Genomic DNA, 21,443 nt, shown 5'->3' with positions numbered 1-21,443 from the left:
TTTTTCCCCCCTTTTCCGGCGGGTGCCTTACCTCCCTTGAACTGGGCCAGCTGGTGGTCGGCCTGCTCCGTCTCTGCCGCTTGCCAGCTACGCCTCGGCCGGCGCAGGGGGTGGAACCATGCATGTGTGGCGCTCCCGGGCAGGGAAAGTCCTTGACCTACGACCGGTTGGGTAGTCCTCGACTTACGACTGGTTTAGTCCTCGACTTACGACTGGTTTAGTCCTCGACTTACGACCGGTTGGGGGTCGCGGCATTAAAAAGGTTGAGAACCACTGACTTAAGTCTTCCTATTAACCAGTAACTTTTTTAAAAAAAAGGTATACTTTTCTCACTTTTTTAGAATGACATAGGAGGTCAACGCAGTCTGATCAACAAGTGGACGACATTCTTGAAAGCAAGACTGGTTTGCTCCATCCCAGGTCCCGAGGGAGCTGATACATATTTTGATGAACTCCGTAAGTGAATTTCAATTATAACTGATTCTTTTCTTCAGTCATGGAACTGTAGAGTGCAGAGTTCAGTGAAGCCAGCAGTGTGAATTTAGAAAAACCTGATCTATTTGCCTTGGAAGAGAAGTCATATACTTACATACTTTGGAGGGGGGGAAAAGAATAAAACAGAGTTCATAGAATAATCTTGTTAAATAGAACTTACCTGGAAACTGCTTCTAGTTGAGTAACAAACTACTTATCTGGACAAAAAGGTAGAATGTACAATTAATGTTTCATATTAGGAGAAGTAGCAAGGGCAGTTGTATTTTTTGCTATTGTGGTAGCAATAGCAATAGCACTTAGACTTATATACTGCTTCACAGTGCTTTATGGCCCTCTCTAAGCAGTTTACAGCAGTGTTTCTCAACCTTGACAATTTTAAGGCATGTGGACTTCAACTCCCAGAATTCCACAGCCAGCAATGCTGGCTGTGGAATTCTGGGAGTTGAAGTCCACATGCCTTAAAATTGTCAAGGTTGAGAAACACTGGTTTACAGAGTCAGCATATTGCCCCCAACAATCGGGCTCCTCATTTTACCGAGTCAACCTTGAACCGGTGAGAATCAAACTGCCAAACTGCTGGCAGCTGGCAGTCAGCAGAAGTAGCCCTGCAGTACTGCCACTGCACCACCAGGGTTCGTGGTAGTTTCCAAAATAAAATTACTTATAAAGAGTTCAGATTTTTTAACATAGAATACCGATCAAGAATTCTTGAATTCTTTTATACATACTAGATCTCAACAAATGAAATATATGTTTGACTTTCTAATGAAAAATAATAATGGAAAATATACTTTAGATTGCTTCTTATGAATGTTTTATTTGACTTAAGAGTAGAAAACCACACAAGGCTTTTGCAGGAAGAAAAGAATATGAAGAAAAATTATCTCTTCATTTTTTTTTCTATGATAAAGGATAGAAACAGCTAGGTAGTGAATCAAGGTTCATGGGTTATTCAGGTAGAGGAAAAAGAGAAAAAAAATAGGTTGTGATATGTTACCTCATTGTGTTTATTTGCTAAATTACATCTTTTTCAGTCCTGAAAAGGAAAAAAAAAAGGATTTCAAGACTAAAGTAACGATGAATCATAAAATATCATTTCAGAGCACAACAGTTAAACTGCTGGAAGTTTAAATCATCTCAACTTTTTTTTATATACTTTTGTCTATAGTATCTTCAGACATAAAAAATAGCACGTTTAGAGTTTGGGCAGACAAACATTTTTTAACCATGCGCAAAGCATGAATCATTATCAATTTGTGGGGTAGTTACCACTGAAGTCATCTAGTAATTTTAAACAGACATAGTACACCTGGGAATAAACAATACCATATAAACTAAAATATGGATGTTGCATATGTGTGTCTGAGTGTATACATGTGCCTGCCTGCCTGCTTTGGTTTTTTTTTTTTAAATATTAACATCACATGGCATATAACAAAGTGCATAAAATCTGAACTCAAAATAATGTTATCCATTGCAGAAGACATATTCCTGCTTTCCACAAGAGATGAAAGGAATCCTATGGTGTATGGTGTTTTCACAACCACCAGGTATATTGCAAGCCTTAAATCCAAATCTGTATAAGAAATTTAAAAAAAACAAAACAAAAAAACCCTCAGAGTTTCCTTGATGGATTATGCTAAAAATATTAGGCTCTGGATTGAATTATAATAAATACTAGCTGTACCCGGCCATGCGTTGCTGTGGCTCAGTCTGGTTAAATGGAAAAGAAAGAATTGGAAATTGGAAATCGTAAATGGATCGTAAATTGGAAACATTGAAATGGAATCGTAAAATCGTAGCGTGTGTTGTTTTTACGTCCAACAGATGGCACTGTTTTTCAAAAAAAGCATGTTTTTACTTGTCACAGGTGTGACATCTATATAATAGTAGGTATATAAAAACACGCGCGTATTCGAATGCAACGTTGTGTCAAAATTTCAAAGCAATCGGTGAAGAACTTTCGGAGATTTAAGATTTTGAACAAACGAACATTTACATTTTTATTTATATAGAAGATTGTTTTAACTTTTACAAGAGCTCTAGAAGGAGGGGAGAGGCAGAAAATGGGTGACTTAAAGGAGAATATTTGTAGCTCAAGGTTGAAACGAGGGGTCCTTGGTGCTTTCTGAGCTGGGTTGTTTTCTTGCAGACGTTTCATTACCCAAACTAGGTAACACCATCAGTCTAGAACAGGGGTGTCAAACTGCCGGCCTGCGGGCCGGACACTTCATGAGAAAACCACGCCCACCCCATTGCCGGCATGGGGAAAAAGTTCCAATACGTCGCGCAATGTCACGTGATGTCGTGAGTTTGACATGTCTGGTCTAGAAGGAAGAAGGACTTGCAGAGAAGAGGAGGAGGAGGAGGAGGAGGAGGAGGAGGAGGAGGAAGAAGAAGAAGACTGTGGGGTCCTTGGTGCTCTCTGAGCTGGGTTGTTTTCTTGCAGATGTTTCACTAGCACTGGTGATGTTACCAAGTTTGGGTAAAGAAACATCTGGAAGAAAACAATCCAACCCAGAGAGCTGCAAAGACTCCCTCAGTTGGTGACTTACTCAGTGCCACCTAGGGAGAACCAATTGGTCTTGGGATGAGAGGGTTGGCTTGGCTTTGGAGAATCAACATTTCCATCCTGTTCCCAGCCATGAGACTTTCTGGGTGGGCTTGGACCACTCATGTTCTCTGAGGTTCCTCTTGGGCTCAAATGCAGTTCTGAGCTCTGCATTTGAGGGAGAGAAAAAAATGTAGCATAACATCCGAATAGGCAGCCTTGATGTTCTTGTACAGCTTATCCTTTTCTGTTCTGCAAGATTTAACAGAAAGTATTTTCAAAAAGGGCTGTGTGAATAAAATCCAATCTTTATAGGCCTTCAGAAGAGTTTTCCAGGTTCTGCCTTCTGATATGTACCTGGGAAAAATGAAAAGTTTGGTGGAGACGGTGCTTGGTGAAGTATCATGTCAGACTTCTGCTCAAAAAGGTCTTTCGTGGAAGACCGTTTTGAGAAAATTATATTACAATTTAAAAAGTTGGTGTAGGAAAACTCTTTGCATAGATTTGGCATAAGGGTCGATGGTTACATATCCTTATCTTAATTTATGAATTCTCAGCGGGCATGAGAACTTGAGAAACCAAGTGTAGATTTTGAACTGGGATGGCTCAGATAATGTTTTCATGCTTCTCACCCTTCAAAAACATCTTCACATCCATCATTTTCTCTAGAAACCCCTCTGGGCCCTATATGACATAATTCATTTCCCTGAATGGAAAGAGGCAGCTTTTGAGGGACTTCTTTAATAACGAGATATATTGGACAAATCCAACTTGAATGTTGCTTAATTTATTCCTGACAAACATTGGTGGGACATTTCCAGCCATCTCTTCCAGTTGCAATTTCAGGGTTAAAAAAAATAAAACCAATGATGGTTAATAAGCTGCTTTCCAAGCAAACCTGTCTACCATTAATAATTTATTCTTTGAGGAATTAAAAAAAAAGTGACACTCATCCTATGTCAGCTGTATTTGAAGTGAGCGGTGCTTTCAGGCGTCTGTTGAACATGATTGATGATATGCCTGTGTCCTTTCCAGTTCTGTGTTCAAGGGCTCAGCAGTTTGTGTCTACAGTATGGCCGACATCAGAGCAGTTTTCAGTGGCTATTACGCCCACAAAGAAAGCGTGGACCACCGCTGGGTTCAATACGATGGGCGAATTCCATATCCTAGGCCTGGCACAGTAAGTATCTGTCCCCAAATTGACCCCCTTGGTAAAAAAAAACAAAACCTCTTCCATTATTGGGTTTGCTTGAATGAATGTTAATTTCCTTCCAGAATATTTTAAATTCTGCTTTCGTTCCTTCCTCAACTTGACAACTTGGTTCTGTTTTATTTTTTTAAAAAGTTCTTCTGGTCTTTGAGATTGCATTGATCAGACTGCCTGTTTCCTGACTCTCTCTCTTTGCTCTTCTGCTTTTTGTCTGATTTCCTTGGGGAAGTAAGTGGAGATCAGCTTTCGGAGCACCAGCATCTCATCCACAGAATACTTTGCTTTGTCAAATGTTAAAACACAAGCACACATGTCTTGCGTCTTGCAATTCCCTTGTGTTCTTGCTCTGCTCACAATATTGTTTTTTAAATTAAAACCACTAAATGTGACCTCTTAGTGGCCCGCATTTCTGCAGAACCACAATAAACAATGGCTGGCATTTTTTTTTTATAGTAATGAACATGGCAATACAGGAATATATAAATATGTAATGTATGGCAATACAGGAATATATAAAAACCTTTCTTTACCCACCTGATAAATAGTACTTTTAAGGTAGTAGTCACTCAAGGTAGATATATTATCATATTATCTCAGATATATGAAGATGCTCTTTCAGGGGAACATTCTGTTTATTTATTTAGAAATAAATTTTACTAGCAGTGTTAAGAACAAACTAAATTAGAACAGAAAAAAATGAAAAAGTGAAAAAGAAAGAAGAGTACCATTTGATTTCTATATACAAGAGGATTTTCCATGTTTCCTATTAAAATGATTTAAATACTTTATATTTTTGTTGTTAGTTGCGAAGTCATGACCAACCCATTGCGACCCCATGGACAACATTCCTCCAGGCCTTCCTGTCCTCTACCATTTTCTGGAGTCCATTTAAGTTCACGCCTCCTGCTTCAGTGACTCCATCCAGCCACCTCATTCTCTGTCGTCTCCTTCTTCTCTTCCCCTCAGTCTTTCCCAGCATTAGGCCCTTCTCCAGTGAGTCCTTCCTTCTCATTAGGTGGCCAAAGTACTTGAGTTTCAACTTCAGGATCTGGCCTTCTAAAGAGCAGTCAGGGTTGATCTCCTCTAGGACTGACCGGTTTGATCACCTTGCAGTCCAGGGGACTCGCAGGAGTCTTCTCCAGCACCATAGTTCAAAGGCCTCAATTCTTTGGCGCTCAGCCTTTCTTATGGTCCAACTTTCACAGCCATACATTGCAACTGGGAAAAACCATAGCAAATACTTTATATTAAAATGATTTAAATAGAAACCATGGGAAATTCATCTGGTATATAGAAATCTAATGCCGCACTTCATTTTTTTTCTGTTCTAATTTAGTTCATTGTAGTTCATTGTTTGATGATTTCTAATTAATGTTTGTAGAAAAAGCAGGGAAATGAATGAAATACTTGAATCTAGGAATTCTGAATTGTGTGATCGTACTTTGAGTGCATCAAAGAAATGGGCTGTGAACCATATTCGTTCAAGACTAATTCCAAATGAAGCACTTAACTTATTTAGAACACATTTTAGCATCTTTTAAGCACGAGATATTATCTTCTGTTTGGCCACAGGGCCACTCAGCAGGCTGTGAGAGAGAGTCAGTCTTTTAGCAAAATATTTCTCCTGGTTTCTGAATGTGGCCTTCACAGATGGAAAAAGATGCTCCTTTCCTTAGGATCCTAAGAGTTCCTCCACTGCCCTCTGCTGTTAACTTCTGTGGGGACCGTTGATCGAAAACTACACTGGGTAGGATAGGATGAGGCAGGTGAATATCAGCTCCACAAGGAGAATTAAAAGTTTGATGTATCAGAAGACCAGTAGCAAATCTGCGTCATTTTGTTTTCCAGTTTGGCGAAGTAGAAAAACCAGTACTGTTGCGTGCGCATGTGTGTTGCACTTTTGTAGGTGAGCTTTTCCTAATACTTGTATTTACTCAGGAAAATTTCAAAATGTCGCCTATTTGGTGCTTGCGTTTTCCTGATTTTCATCCATGTCACTCTCTCTTGTGGGATACAAACAGTGCAGAAACAGCACCACGTAGCAAAGAGACTGGCTTGGATCTGATTCTCATCCAGATGTGAGGAACATCTGGGCAGCTCTTCTGATGTACCCACCTCAGAACTATTGGGCGAGGGGGTACAGTTTTAGGAGAATATTTGAGCCTGGTCATTGCCTCTACCAAGTAGTTCTCTTGGTTCCTTTTAAGCCAAAAGGGGCAATAAAAAAAAACCCAAATAAAAAGCACAGGGCACTGTTCCCACACTGATTTTAGAACGTTAAAATATAAATATACATTCAGAGTGTGACACACATTCAATACTGCTCTGATGCTTGGATAAGTTGTGGGTTGTTTGTGTCTCCAGTTAGACTTATGCTTTTTTCTTTTCTTAAAAAAGAAAGCTCACTTGTTTTTGTTCTGCAATTTTTCTTCTCTTCATCCACCCTTAATATGTTCTGGGTTTTTTTTTCCCCTCCCAAATGAATCATTGCTGATTAAATAATCTGTCCCCTCCCTGAATCTTGTAAATCTTGTTGTCTTTCGTGGTTGCTTGTACTTTAGCAACTCAAGGTTGTTTTCTTTTCTTTTTTGGGGGGGGGAGGTGGGGGGAAATTTTGCATTTATCAAAAGAAAAAAATAACCCAAGCCCTCTTTCCAGATTTTTCCTAGTTTTAACAGCTTAAATGATGTTTTGGAGAGAAATATGATACTAAATGTTGAAGGCAAATCCTAGGCTAAGAGCAGAGCCAACGTTAAGCAGAACATGAGCTGATTCTAGATGCCACCTAAACTCACAGTTGGCTTTGATGCAGAATCAGGCAGTAGCTGGAGCGCCCAGTCTTCCTTTACAAAAAATATTTTTCTTTGAAAGAAAGAAAAACATCAATTTTACCTTGACTTGCTTGCTTCCTGACAATTTTCCTTGCATGCAAGCCCTTTCATAACTAAACATCAGGTGAGTTAATGGAAGTTCAACTTTCTTACATTACTTTAAAACAGTGATTTTTTTTCCCCACCTTGGCTACTTTAAGATGTCTGGACTTCAACTCCAAGATTTCCCCCGCAGCTTCAACATTTAATACTTGCTGTCTGCTTGCATTTTAAAAACTAGTATTTCAGAGAAAATCCCACCAGCTTTTTCCATAGGAGTTCTTTTTGGCAAACATTGGTTACCAAAAGTCAACAAAATAAATAAAGAATTCCCAAAGTGTATCAGGGTCTGCCTGCTATTTTATGCCCTCTAAAATGAGGGTTCCTCTGGAATTTAAACCCAGAGGGATTTCAAAGGACCTTGAAGTCCTGCTCTTTGGCCAGACTTTGCCCTTTGATGCCTGCCTTCCTTCCTTCCTTCCTTCCTTCCTGCCTGCCTGCCTGCCTGCCTGCCTGCCTGCCTGCCTTCCTTCCTTCCTTCCTTCCTTCCTTCCTTCCTTCCTTCCTTCCTTCCTCCCTCCCTCCCTCCCTCCATCCCTTCCTTCCTTCCTTCCTCCCTTCCTCCCTTCCCAGCACATAGATAAAAGGCTGCTGCTGCTACTGGATGGGGGTCAAGTTCAAGGCAATGTCTTGGGTAAAAAAAATATATCAGGTGACTATACTTCAAAAGCATCAGACTTGGCTACCAGCTGTTTCAGCCTGTGGAAATGCCCAGAACTCTTTGACAGCAATAGACTGAAATTGCAAGACTGCTTCATAAAGAAGCAGCTGAGACTTTCACTTATTGAGTTGCCTCTGATAAGTTCATTGGGGATGTCCAGAAGAGGTTTTTTTCTCTCTCTCTCTCTCAAACCAGACACAAGTCCCATTGCGTGAAAGTCTTTGCCCATAGAGATGTACAACACAATCCGTAATTCAGTTATGGAATGTACTGTGTCAAAATGTGATGATAGAGAGCGTCTGCAGTGGATATTATTAATGATGTATAAATAGAAGTTCCTAAATTAGAAACAAAATTCCTCTGAGAAACAAATAGTAAAGAAAGGGGTCTTTTCCTTGCCTGCTTGTGGATGTCTGGCCGGCCACTGGAGGCACAAAGCATTACTCAGAGGCAGAAGTATGCACAACAGATAAGATACAATTCAGAGCCCAGCTCAGAGAGAATTCTGGATTAATTCTGATTGCTTTGCAGGCTGAACTGGCATCTTGCTTGAGAAAAACCCACCGTTTCATATTTCTCAACTGAGTGCCAAAAAGAAATGAGCAATTGGCCATTAGCAAATTGAAGGAATTAAATGTAATTTGTAGGCATGAAGTCTGTAAAAAATTCAGACAAACTCTGCCTGGGTTTCTTTGGAAGGAAAATGGCTTTTAAATATTGAAGGGTGTTTTTTTTTTTTTTTAAAGGAATCCATGTAATGAATTGTATTTCACGGCAAAGTTGGATGACATTTTGGGATCATCCTGTACTTTGAGATTTTATGCATCAGATTTCTTGGTAAAGACACCATTTACTGATTGGGGTATTAAAATTACTTTTTTTTGTTGTTTAGATGAATGGGCCATGCATAATAAGAACCCTTAACTAAATCCTTCCAATAATCCCAAACAACGGGTGTACTCCCAGGCTAGAATGTAACATATTTTCTCTAAAAAGACTAAAGAAAATGTTTGGGAGGATTTTTAGAAAGTATCTCTTCCTGTTGTGGGTGCTTTGCTAGATCTTTAGTTGTGTGTTTTGCATGACAGTGCAGTGTTGGACTAATGCACTTTGTTCAGAGACAAGCCTCTTCCTGTTTGTAAAGCTTCCACGAAGGGGCTTGTGCACAGGGGTTGTGTATCACAACTGCACGATGAGAGCTTTGCCGGAATGCAAAAAAAAAGAGGGATCCGGCTGCCATCTTGAGCTTTTTCTCTGAGGAAGCTCCTCCCCCACCCCCGATTTTGAGCAATGATTGACATGCATGGGATCCTAAAGGAGTTTTTGTCAGTCATGATTTTTTCAACAACCCATATTGATCTATTTTACACTTTATTTATTTATAGGTTTATTTCTATCTTTGCCTTTGTTATTTTTTACAAATAACTCAAAGTGGCAAACCTACCCAATGCACCTTCCTCCTCCTCTTTTCCCCCTAACAACAACCCTATGAGGTGGGTTGGGCTGAAAAGAGAGGGACTGGCCCAAGGTCACCCAGCTGACTTTCATGGCTAAGGCAGAACTAGAACTCAGGGTCTCCCACTTTCTAGCTCGGTGCCTTCACTACGAGACCAAACTGGTTCTCTCTAATTCTTGAAACAAAGAGGCCATATTATGGGTGAGTTCTTCTAATTCAAGTGCTTTTTGCACAACTGGGCATTTAAAACAAATCCTGGTTTAAAACCCTCAGATCATCCTCTAACCATGTCTCCAACTAGCCCAGTTACAAGCATGCCCTGGAGACCTCTTCTTCTGCCTCAGTTCTTATGGCACTACCGTCATCCTATCCCCTTGTGCTGATAAACGAAGCAGGCTTAAGCTATCCTTAGCTGATATTAAAGTAGCCTTCTCCTCTTATTCTGACACAACAACAACAACAACAACAACAATAATAATAATGACAAAATTCTGGATAGTGGACGTGGCAGTGCCTGGAGACAGCAGAATAGAGGAGAAAGAACTGGAGAAGATAACAAAATACAGAGATCTACAAATAGAAATAGAAAGACTGTGGCAAAAGCAAGCAAGGGTAGTACCAATAGTCATAGGCGCCTTGGGTGCAATCCCAAAACAACTGGAGCACCACTTGAACACCATTGGCATTGACAAATTCGCTATTAGTCAATTGCAAAAGGCGGCCTTACTAGGAACTGCTTCCACCCTGCGACAATATCTGTAATACCATCAAACATCCACATATGCCTATCCCAGGTCCTGGGTAAGGACTCGATAGGTAGACAAAATGCCAAATCCAGTCTGAACATCTGGCTGACTGTGCGATGATCCATAATAATAATATAATAATAATAATAATAATAATAATAATAATAATAATAATAATAATAATAATAATAATAATAATAATAATAATAATAATAATAATAATGATGTTGGGAGAGGTCATCTAGTCTAACCCCCTGCTCATGCAGGAAACTGTTTAAGGCAGCCCAAAGGCTGTATAAAGCCTGTATCTTGGTCACTTGTTACCCTGATGGAAACTGGGTTGAACAACCAGGCTGCTAGATTTCTTGTGGCATAAAGGTTTCGTGTTCTGCCTACTCAGGAACGGCCTTCTGACTTGTCTTGGGCTCCAGATGTATTCCAGATCTTCCCAGATGTTCACATCTGGTGCAGGATTTGAGATTTGGGGACTGCTTAACACTGGTGTGAATGAAATTCCAGAGTTGACATAGCTTACTTTAAACACTGGGACTTTTGGCTTCTGATTTTGTTAGGTGTTGACAAGACAGGGCAGATCACAACGGCGGTAATCTTTCCCCATTCCTCTCTGAATTGTTAGCAGTCCACGGACGATGCCCATAAAAACCCATCAGAGATGGGGCAAATTCACATTCAACCTGAATTTGAACAGGACCTGGATTCAGAGTACCTCAGGATGGGCTATTTTCACTCATATGCATGGCGCTGCTTAACCTCCCACTATCCCTGGATAGTCGATGGTAATTGAAAGAGATGTTTGGGCTGGCAGAACTACCTGCTCCTTGTGGATGGAGGGGAATTATTGAACAGCTGCTGCTTGATGAATAGAAAGCTGAGAGGTTTCTTGGGCAGAGATAAAGAACACCCATATTCCATTGACGGTTTTGAATGAGCTGTTGAGGCGTTCGGCAAAAGTATTATTTACACCTGCAATTATATCCTCAACTCTGATCTAAAGACTATTGAGGCTGTGCATTCCACACGGAGACGGTGCCTATTATCTTTTGATCATTCGTTGAAGGACAGGCCTACGTGTAAGAATTCAAAAAATGATTCTCCACATTATCCTCGTAGAGTTGGGAAGGGAATTATCCAATTACTGCTGATCATTATGAAAAACAAGAATGCAGGTTTTTTTTCTTCTATTAAAGCTTTGGTTCTTCTTCCAGACAGGATGGGAGAAAAGAGGAAAGCTCTTAGAAACCTTTTTTTCTCCCTTAAATAATATTTTTATTAATTTTCTGATTTTACATTTAGGCATTTTAAAAAGCAACGTGGTGGCTGGGTTAATCAATAGTTCAGTAACATACAAAAATCTTTAGTACAAATCTCAAACTACAACCTCAGATATTTCCTCTCTTTTTCCCTTAATATCTACTATCTCATATTTAAGCTAATACAGTTCTTATTATATCAACTAAATAAAAACATCATTATTACATTTATCAATAATTTTTAGTTTATGCATATTTTAATTACTTTTATATTCAATCAATGTCCTGTTATTGGTTTTTCCCAATTTTTAGTTTCCCATCAATATTCAAATTTAACATTTGATATTTATAATTTCCAGGCTTTAGGTAACCAAAGTTTCCTTTATCTCAATTCATAACAGAATCTAATATTCAAAATACACATCTTATCTATTTGGGTATAATCTTGTTCTATTTCCTAAAAGTTATCTATTTCCCCCCATCATCTAATTAATAATACAGTATCCTCTTTAATAAATCAAAGCCCATTATATATATTATCTGAGTTAATCAATAAATCAAACATATTCATAATATTTTGTTTTTATTTTGGGTTTAATTTTTAAGTATTAAATAAATAGCATCCTTATTTTCAACTAATTTCCAAATGTTTTAAATTTAATGACCAAAATTTCCCTTATCTCAACTTCTCCCTTTGACCCTCTAATTAGTAATATGAAATCCCCTCTGATAAATCAAACCCCCAATTTTCTTCAGCCTTACTCTGGCTTTCTTTCTTTGCCAACTAGCCTTCCATGTCAATGGTTTTAAATCATCAAATAGATCTCCCTCTATTATTATATATATTGTTTGGAATAAGAGAGACCATTTAGTTGCCATTTTTTTGGAAGGGCTAGCCCATTTGTATTCCTTAAATCGTCTCCCTATTATTCCAAATGCCCATAATTGTCCTGGTATGTTTATCTTCCATTCAGTCTGTTCTTCTTCTTGCTCCTCAATTTTCTTCTGATTTATATAGAAAGTCTTTTCCATTTTCAGTGTTGTCAGTCCCTTTTCTGGATATTCCATTGACTGTATTTGTTGGTCAATTGAGTCCTCTGTCTTAGTATTTGATTGTTCCACTTCTTCTGTTACCTTCTGCGTTGTTAGTTCTTTAGTTGTAGTTGGAATTTGGGTTTGTATATCTAAGCTGACATCTTGTTCTTTTCTGTAACACCTTATTTCGTCACAAGCTGAAAGGATGGTTTCATGTATTGCTTTCAACATGGAAATAATCTTTTCCTGGTCTTCATCCATCTTCTCTTAATGGTACGTTAAGTTGAGGACTTTGAAATCAGACAATGAAAATAATGTTATAGTTGGGTATGGGATCTCTATTTCATGTGTTTGTAGGTAGTTGTTTGTCAAGTCAGATTTTATAATCCAAGGTATTTCATCATCTCAAATAATGACCAATATTCCTCAGATAAAAAAGTAGGAAGACAATTCCCCACATATAGCTCTAAAAATCAATAAAGGTTTACATTCATAGTTCAAGGAGGCCAGCCATGCCACCCAGAAGTTCTCTTTACAGTTAAACTCCTCATAGATGGTGTTTATCAAAGTTAAAAGAGTCTTATCTGTAGTCTGGGCTTCAAGCCAAGACTCCTTTAGGCAATAACAAGTTGTAATACCAAGCTTCGCCACAAGATGTCACCGATGCTGCTTAAGGTTTTTTAAGTCCAAAATGTTTATAGTCCTTTTTCCAATTTTATTTCTTTTTCATAGATTAAAAAAAGGTCTTCGGTGAAAATAAGAAAACTTTTGGTCCCTAAGTTTCAGAAACATATAAATCCAATTAAATTAAAGTTATTCTTTTAGTGCTTTAACTCCCCTGGGTAGTCAGTCACCGCTATTCTTAGAGGGTGGGGTAGAAATTCCCTTCCCTCTCTCCTTACAGGGGGAAAGATATTTTGGGCAGCTTTTACAGGAAGAAAAATACTTAGGATCTTAGAGAGAAGATCGGATCTCACCCAGTCTCATCCGTGCTGCTTTAGAAGTGCCTGGTGGTAAGTTTGACTTCGGCTGTCTGCAGCCTAGTGACGAGCCATATTGCTATGGCCGGTCTTTCCTCCACCAGTTTGGAGAGCTGCCCCAGATCAAGCGGAAGGGCTGCTGCCCTCCTGCAATCAAGCGGGGGTCCCCTCCTTGCTCATTGCCCCTACAGGGCGACTTTCGACCCTTTCCAGGGTCCCCCAGCGGAACGAAACTGAACGCGGAAGATGGAACTCGCCTTCCAGCGGCTGCAGCAGCTGCGATGGCAAACCGGAGGCCCCTCTTAGAAACCTTTTATTGTCTATAGTATATACATGCCTCCTAAGGTGTGAACAGGTCCATAGCCTTCTAAAATGCTGCTTCCCTTCCAAACCCCAATTGCTTGCATTAATTAAGGTTGTTGAAATGTTTATTTTATTTCACAGCTGTTCTGTAATAGGCTCAGCCGTGTCCACTGTGAGGTTAAACATTCTGCTCTACAGAACTCTTAACTTTTGTTCTGCTTTGTTAAAGAAACTAAATTGCCTTCGGCAATATATTTCTTTTTATTTATTTATAAAATTCAGTTGGCCTCCCGTCTTACCACAAGGTGATAGATACATGATGACCAGGAGCAGTGCTCAGGCAGCGGTCCTTTTTTCCAGGACAGTTAAATGTTTATAAATCCACACATTCCTCCTTTTTGTCTTCTGAACTGCTGTACTTTATGATTTCTGGGTATTTGTTATTCCAAGTAGAACATACTTTCCAATCTCTGCGTATGGAAGGGATGTGTAAAGGCTTCTTTGCAGAAGTTTCTGTTTTAAAATAATAGCACTGGACACTGTCACACTTTGCTGGGTTTTTCTAGGACAGGATCCAAATGGAAGCTGTAGCATAATCCAAATGGGAATTTTTTTCTGGCTTTCCATGTTGGCAACCTGGAGCAACATTTTAGATCGTATTAGAGAAGTGTGAAGGAGATGTTATTCCCCTAAGAAACAGTGTTCAGAAGACATGAAATACTTTACCTGAATGGTCACAGAGAAAGATCATTTAGCTTAATCCTTGTTGTTGTTGTTAGTTGCGAAGTCGCATCCGACCCATCACGACCCCATGGACAACGTTCCTCCAGGTCTTCCTGTCCTCTACCATCTTCTGGAGTCCATTTAAGCTCACGCCTACTGCTTCAGTGACTCCATCCAGCCCCCTCATTCTCTGTCGTCCCCTTCTTCTCTTGCCCTCCATCTTTCCCAGCATTAGGCTCTTCTCCAGTGAGTCCTTCCTTCTCATTGGGTGGCCAAAGCTTAATCCTACAGGTGTATGAATAGGACCAGGTTCATTTAATGTGAGGATATTTTCAGTAGTTAACCTATGAACTCTGGGTCTGCAGAACATAATGGCTTCTTTGCACAGAAATGTGTTCATCTCTCTCAATAAACGAAGACAATGAATAAGAAAGGGGAGACTTCTTGTTTTCCCTTGGGTTTCAAGGTTGGGTGTATGTAGGGCCAAACTGTTACACCAGGATTTCTCAACCTCAGCAATTTTTAAGACATCTGGACTTCAACTCCCAGTTGAAGTCCAGACGTCTTAAAAGTCGCTGAGGTTGAGAAACACTGCATTTGACAGTTGTTGCAGCTATTAGAACTTAATCTGATTTTCCAGTCCCTATCAGAAAAAAAAAATGTTCCTGACTTCCCAAAGTTCAAATCAGTTGCCTGGACTTAAGCAAGTGGCATGCTGCCATAAAATTACCTAAGTAGCATTAGGCAACAATTTGGGGTATTTTTTTAAAAAAAAATGGACACAAACAACTCAGAAGATTCCATCCAGTTTTTGGGATAGTTTCAGCATGCATCATGTTCTCTAAGCAGTGCCAAACCTTAAGTGCTCAAGCACGTCCCAAAACCACCAATTTTTCCCCTCCTGCATTTAAGCATAATAGATCTGCCACATGGTGCATTTGGCCCTGGAGCATATGTGCACAGGATGATTGCCGCTTGGATTTCCTTAAAAGATCTGTGTCAAAATTGCGAATCCATCAACTCCAAAGAGCACCGTCAACTTTTTTTATAAATTGTCCATCTGCTTCATGTAAGAGGCTTCTTGTATGTAATCGTTCCCCTTGGGAGAAAACATGGGTATTATCCATTTAATATGAGAAGATAATGGAGTATTCATATCCATTGGGACCACAGATAAGCAAGCTTACCATCTGATACTCCCTTATGCTTTCAAGATGGGTGGACTTGGCTGGGGAATTCTGGGAGTTGAAGTCCACCCATCTTTAAGCTGCCAAGGTTGAGAAACACGGCCTTAAAGTCATGGTCCTCCTCATCAAACTGGTGTAGAGTTTCTGGTTGGAGTGTTGTAGTAGGATTCTGAAAACCAGAGCAATGTTAACCGAAAAATGTCATCCTTCCTACCTGTCACACATGCACACTCTCCAAACTGCACAAAAAAAGCTATCAGATTAATTAAGAGTCATAGTGGCACAGTGGTTAGAAGGCAGCATTGCAGGCTGACTCTGCCCACTGCCAGGAGTTCGATCCTGACCTGCTCAAGGTTGACTCATCCTTCCATACTTCCAAGATTGGTAAAATGAGGACCCAGATTGTTGGAGGCAATTTGCTGACTCTGCAAACTGCTTAGAGAGGGCTGTGAAGCACTGCGAAGCGGTGTATAACTCTAATTCCTATTGTTTTCACTATTAATGCTTTTAATATTCTGGTGTGACCTTGCACTCACAATCCATAGCACGTGGTGTATGATGACCTTGATCCAGAATAGGAATCAGGGCCAGGGAGATCAATCTTTCCTTAGTCCATTTTGAAAGATTGTCATCGCTCATTTCTGGAGCGTGGATAATTTATTTAGTAATAGTCTTAATTTGGTCACGACCATCTCTGCAAGGCATCTGTAATAGTCCAATGTTATGTGAGAAATCTAAATATCAGGATTTAAGAAAACATGTCTGTAGATGTTTTGATACTGCATTATTTTCCAAGGCAGTAGCCACATTGGAGGCTGTAACGAAAGCATTTGTAAGGTTTTTAGACATTAATAGGCTTATTATGCATATAAATCTTTTTTGAATACAGTTCATCAGGATCCAAGTGCTTTTCTAATAGCAACCAGAAGAGGGCGATATTTATTAACAATTGAAAAATACTTAATGAAGACATCTGGGCATTTGCTTTGACTAAATTTTTCAGCTACATGAAATTAAATGTTTGCTATTGGCAGTGCCAGAGTAACTCTTTAAAAGTCCCTGGATAAGACAGTGCCATAGCTGAAAACAGCCTGGATGAATCAGCCGGTTTTTTAATCCCTCTGGTGCTGACTACAAGAATAGGAATTTAGATATTAATCCAAGGCTTTTAGCTCCTGACAGCCTCAGAATCCTTTCCGGTTGGTTTCTAGCACTTCCTTTTTTCCCCTGACAGTATCAGAGAGTAAAATATGACATCTTTTCAGAAGATGAAGCCAAGAATATCTTTTACCACTGTTAAAGAAGTAGGCGTTTTCAGATACGAGAGACTATTTTAATATTTTGTGTACTAACACCAACTAAAGCAATTTTAACTTTTCAGCTTTAGATGAAAATTATTTCTCACGAGCAGAATAGATTCCCAAATGGTGGCAGTTAAACTGCAGCAGCTTTTCTGTAACGTGTGTGTTTTTGAACTCTTTAGGACAGTGGTGGTGAACCTATGTCACGGGTGCCAGAGGCGGCACTCAGAGCCCTCTCTGTGGGCACATGCGCCGTCGCCCCAATCCTAGGTCTTCAGCTGGGTTTTATAAAACCTTTTCGCTTTAGGCCTCCGCCGCCGTGTGCAAAAAAAAAAGATTTCAACTTCTCGCGGGGAAAAAAAAAGAACTTGCAAAGTTGGAATTGATTGATTGAACTTTTTAGTCCCACCCAGTTCTGCCGTTACCACTGCAGCCACGCCCACACAATGGACCATGCCCACCTAATTGGCCACACCCACATAATTGGCCACACCCACACAATTGGCAACGCCCACCCGGCACCTGACAACACATAAGTGGGTTTTAGGTTGCAGTTTGGGCACTCGGTCTCTAAAAGGTTCGCCATTACTGCTTTAGGAGATCAGCAAGCAAGATGTAGGTTGTGTGAATAGACTGTATATGTTTAGAAATAAGGCAAATGAAACCTGCAATGACTGGAGAACAGGACCAAATACACTTAGCAATGAAGATGTTTGAACTTAGCAGAGACTGCAGCTCTGCTCCGGTGGTCCTCCCACTTGTAGCATGTTTTACTCTCTATGTTTCCTACTTCTTTCCCTAATTTTTTTTCACCCATTCATTTCTCTTCTCCCTCCTCTCCTGAAACTGGGACTTCTGAAGGAAGAGGGGGGCCTGAGAATGTGGGGATGGTCCTAAATCAAGTAATCCTTGATTTATTGCCACAATTGACCCCCAAATTTCTGTTATTAAGTGAAACATTTGTTAAGTGAATGTGCCCCATTTTTTGACCTCTCTTGCCACAGGTCCCTTCCAACTTTACTATTATTATTATTATTATTATTATTATTATTATTATTATTATTATTATTATTATTATTATTATTATTATTATTATTATTATTATTATTATTATTATTTGTTAAATGGATCCCTGTGGTTGTTAAGTCAGTCATACGGTTGTTAAGTGAATCTGGCTTCCCCACTGACTTTGCTTGTCAGAAGGTCGCAAAAGGGGATCACACACACACACACACACACACACATAGGGACATGGCAACCATCATAAATATGAATCAGTTGCCAAGTGGCTGAATGTTGATCTCGTGACCACGGAGATGGCTGCAACGGTCGTAGGTGTGAAAAAGAGTCATAAGTCACCTTTTTTTAGTGATGTTGAACGACCACTAAATGAACAGTTGTAAGTCGAGGATTAACTGTAGTCCTGGAGCAAACCAACATGGGTGACTAAAAGGCTGACAACATTCAGGTCCCTTATCTTTGCTCCCCGCAGCCAGCCAGGATCATAAATGCCTTCCATGCTAAAAGAGATTGCCTCTTCTCTCTCTCTCTCTCGTCTCCATCAGTGTCCAAGCAAAACCTACGACCCCTTGGTCAAGTCCACCAGGGATTTCCCTGATGATGTCATCAGCTTCATCAAGCGCCACCCCCTGATGCATAGGGCGGCCCACCCAGTGAGTCGGGCTCCGGTCTTCACTCAGATCAACGTGGACTACCGGCTGACTCAGATCGTGGTGGATCGTGTCACAGCTGAAGACGGCCAGTATGATGTCATGTTTCTAGGAACAGGTAAGTCTAGAACAAAGAGACGTGCGTGACTTCCAAATTATTAAAAGACAAACTTTATATCTAATTTCCCCAAAGGCTTGTTTGGGATTGAGTGAACCCTGAAACAAACAGATACATCGACTTAATAACAAGCGATACGATAACTAGAGCAGAGCAATTGCAGCATACAACATCTAAAGGTACAATCAGATTCTGGTCCTGATGACAACACAATATATATATTCTCAGAGGGAAGCAGATTGTCACTGTTGTTTGCTTATTTATTCATTTTTACTTCTCAACTTCAGAAAGGCTTAAGTTCTGAGCAACCTGCAAAAGGTTGCGTTTCCATACTGCACAAAGAGTGAAGATTCCTCTAGTTTTTTAACTTGCAAAGTGACAAGCTGGTCTGGCTAAGGTTTTTTTCCCCTCCAATATAATGGAAGATTCATATAAAACAGCTTTGTTGATCCTAGTTTACCCATGTTGTATTTTCTACATCACTATTCCATTGGAATGTAAAGTATCCTTACAGTATCTCTTCTCAAAGAAAAATATTGTGTTAGAATTACATTACAGATTGATGCTTGATACATTAAAGCTTCTTTCAAAGATACACACACACACATACACACACACAATTTTTAATAGGGACTTTTAGGCCCATACATTCATCAGAGATAGAAAAAAGGCTAATTTGGTTATGGAGGAAAATTGTGAAAAGCTAAAATTGGTATCCTGGTTCCTCTAACGGAAAAGAATTGCTAAATGAGAGAAACTAAGACTTTCTCATATCTGATCTGAATCAGGGTTAAGACAAACTAAGGTTAAAGATATTTATAGCTGAGCCTATTTGAATTGGCTCTTAACTATTATTCCATTTTGCTCTTCATTATAATAGATGTCTGCAAGTTTAAAATAGTCAGTAGGTGGCAGTCCAGAATTTTAGCAGAGAAGACTAATCTAGACTATGGAAAAATAAGATTCTTTTGACATGTTAAGAAACTAACAACTTGCTCACTACTAAATCAACCTAGTGGCAGTTTTGTCAGCAATTAAACATAATAGCATGAAAGATTGAACAACATGTTTTTGCGGTTGGCTTTGAAAGAAAGCCGAAACAAGGACTCAATTAATAAAGTTGCAAAGTGAATACACACAACCCGTTTTTAGCCTAATCTCACCCACCAAATTGCAATGACAATTTGACTCTGAATTCTTTTTTATTAGAGAAATCAAAGCCTCCAAGCATAAGAACTAAATAGATAAACAAAAATATATTAGAAATAAGCGCAGAAGTGTAGAGGCTTCTGAAGATCTGTTGTAAATTATCTAGTCATTCAAATGGCATAATGTTTAGAAAAAGCTTTTTTTCCTCCCAAAAGGCCAATCAGAACCTTGAACTGGGTACTTAATTTTTCATCCGTTTCAAGATTCTCAATGGACATGAAACATATGTTTTTTTCAAGATGTAGTAGATACCCTTTAATGTTTATCCGCCAATTGCAAATAACAGGTGAGTGGTTATGAATATCTGTTCCAATCTGGGAACATTTTGTAAATGTTGTCAGACAATCAGGACTAAGCAACTGGAAGGGAAGAAGTAGACAGCGGGAGCTGGGGGGCCCCCGAGGCGCTGAGAGAATCGTATAATGCTAAAGCTGGAGAAGGCCATTGGCCTGTCCGGCCACCCTGTGCTCTGGGCAGGAATCCAAGGGTCGGTATCTCTGACAGAGGGCTGGGTAGAAGGCCTTCCTGGTTCCAGCATCAAACTTTTGCTAGCATTCATCATCCGCAGGGGAGCTACTCACATTCCTTGGCTGCTTAGTGAAAAGGAAGCCTCCTTCAAGGGACCAAAAAATTGGGGTTCAGTCTGGGTGGCCGGAGTCATTTGAGAATTTGGAAAATCCAGGTAGATTTTTGTAATTTGTGAATAAGGTGGTTCGGTGGAGTAGTTGCGCACCCATCAGGAATGTGAAGGGATTTTTTTTCACTCCCACTTTTAAGAAAGCTGATCACATCCACTCTAATGACAGCATCCAGCTAATCAGGGTTAATTTCAGAGAAAGCTATCCAGGTGGAGAGGTGGTCATCACTTGGGCTGCTTTTCCTTGAGGAAATTCCAGGATTGGAAAGTCTAAAGAACATCTTAGAAGAAAGCAGTGGCAGAGCTTCTTCCATATTAACATATTACATGTTAATAACACATTATTAATTTTAGCAGACAGATTGAAACAGAAACACAAAAGCACCGTGTGAGATGATAACAAATCTTAGTTCTGCTTTTGGGAGGCCCAATGGAGAGATCCCAAAATGGCCGAGTCTCACAGCACCTAGGTGTTTGTGGAAGCTCACAGCTCAAAGGGCAACACCAGGGTCTTAGCAAAACCTGACACCAAAACCTTATGACCTTGTTTCCATGGTACCAAAGTAGTAGGACCTGAACTTGGCTGGATGGTGCATTTGTTTCCCTGAGATGTAAACAAGACCCTGGGAAATATACGTACAGATAAGCAGGTACCAGCTTAAATGATCTTGAGGTCCTCCTATGGTGTGTGAAGATTCCTCCCTTCTCTTTATTTATCAAGCAAGAGTGAAAAATAAACAACTTAGATATTATCATAACTCAGAATGAACTCTAAGCAGTGGAGTACCACAAGGTTCCATCTTAGGCCCAGTACCCTTCAATATCTTCATGAATGACTTAGATGAGAGAATAGGAGGAGAACTCATAAAATTTGCAGATGACACTAAACTGGCAGGAATAGCCAACACCCCAGAAGACAAGCTCAGAATCCAAAAAGTTCTTGACAGACTTGAACAATGG

At 39.8% G+C, this 21,443-nt stretch overlaps 1 protein-coding gene across 1 annotated transcript in view; it reads left to right on the top strand.

The window, feature by feature from the left end:
• Nucleotides 1-346: 346 nt before the first annotated feature.
• SEMA3D (semaphorin 3D) overlaps nucleotides 347-21,443 on the top strand; it is a 47,524-nt gene continuing 26,427 nt past the window's right edge. The window contains exons 1-4 of the mRNA XM_015819447.1: nucleotides 347-456; nucleotides 1,976-2,045; nucleotides 4,082-4,226; nucleotides 18,415-18,637. Of these exons, the coding sequence (XP_015674933.1) occupies nucleotides 2,017-2,045; nucleotides 4,082-4,226; nucleotides 18,415-18,637 (397 nt within the window). The 5' untranslated portion in view covers nucleotides 347-456; nucleotides 1,976-2,016. The remainder of the gene's footprint in view (nucleotides 457-1,975; nucleotides 2,046-4,081; nucleotides 4,227-18,414; nucleotides 18,638-21,443) is intronic.

Source organism: Protobothrops mucrosquamatus, unplaced genomic scaffold (assembly GCF_001527695.2).
Source record: "Protobothrops mucrosquamatus isolate PMUCROS unplaced genomic scaffold, P.Mucros_1.0 scaffold924, whole genome shotgun sequence".
Classification (NCBI taxonomy): domain Eukaryota; kingdom Metazoa; phylum Chordata; class Lepidosauria; order Squamata; family Viperidae; genus Protobothrops; species Protobothrops mucrosquamatus.
The sequence above is the reverse complement of the archived record's forward strand: the minus strand, read 5'-3'. Positions and strand labels throughout refer to the sequence as shown.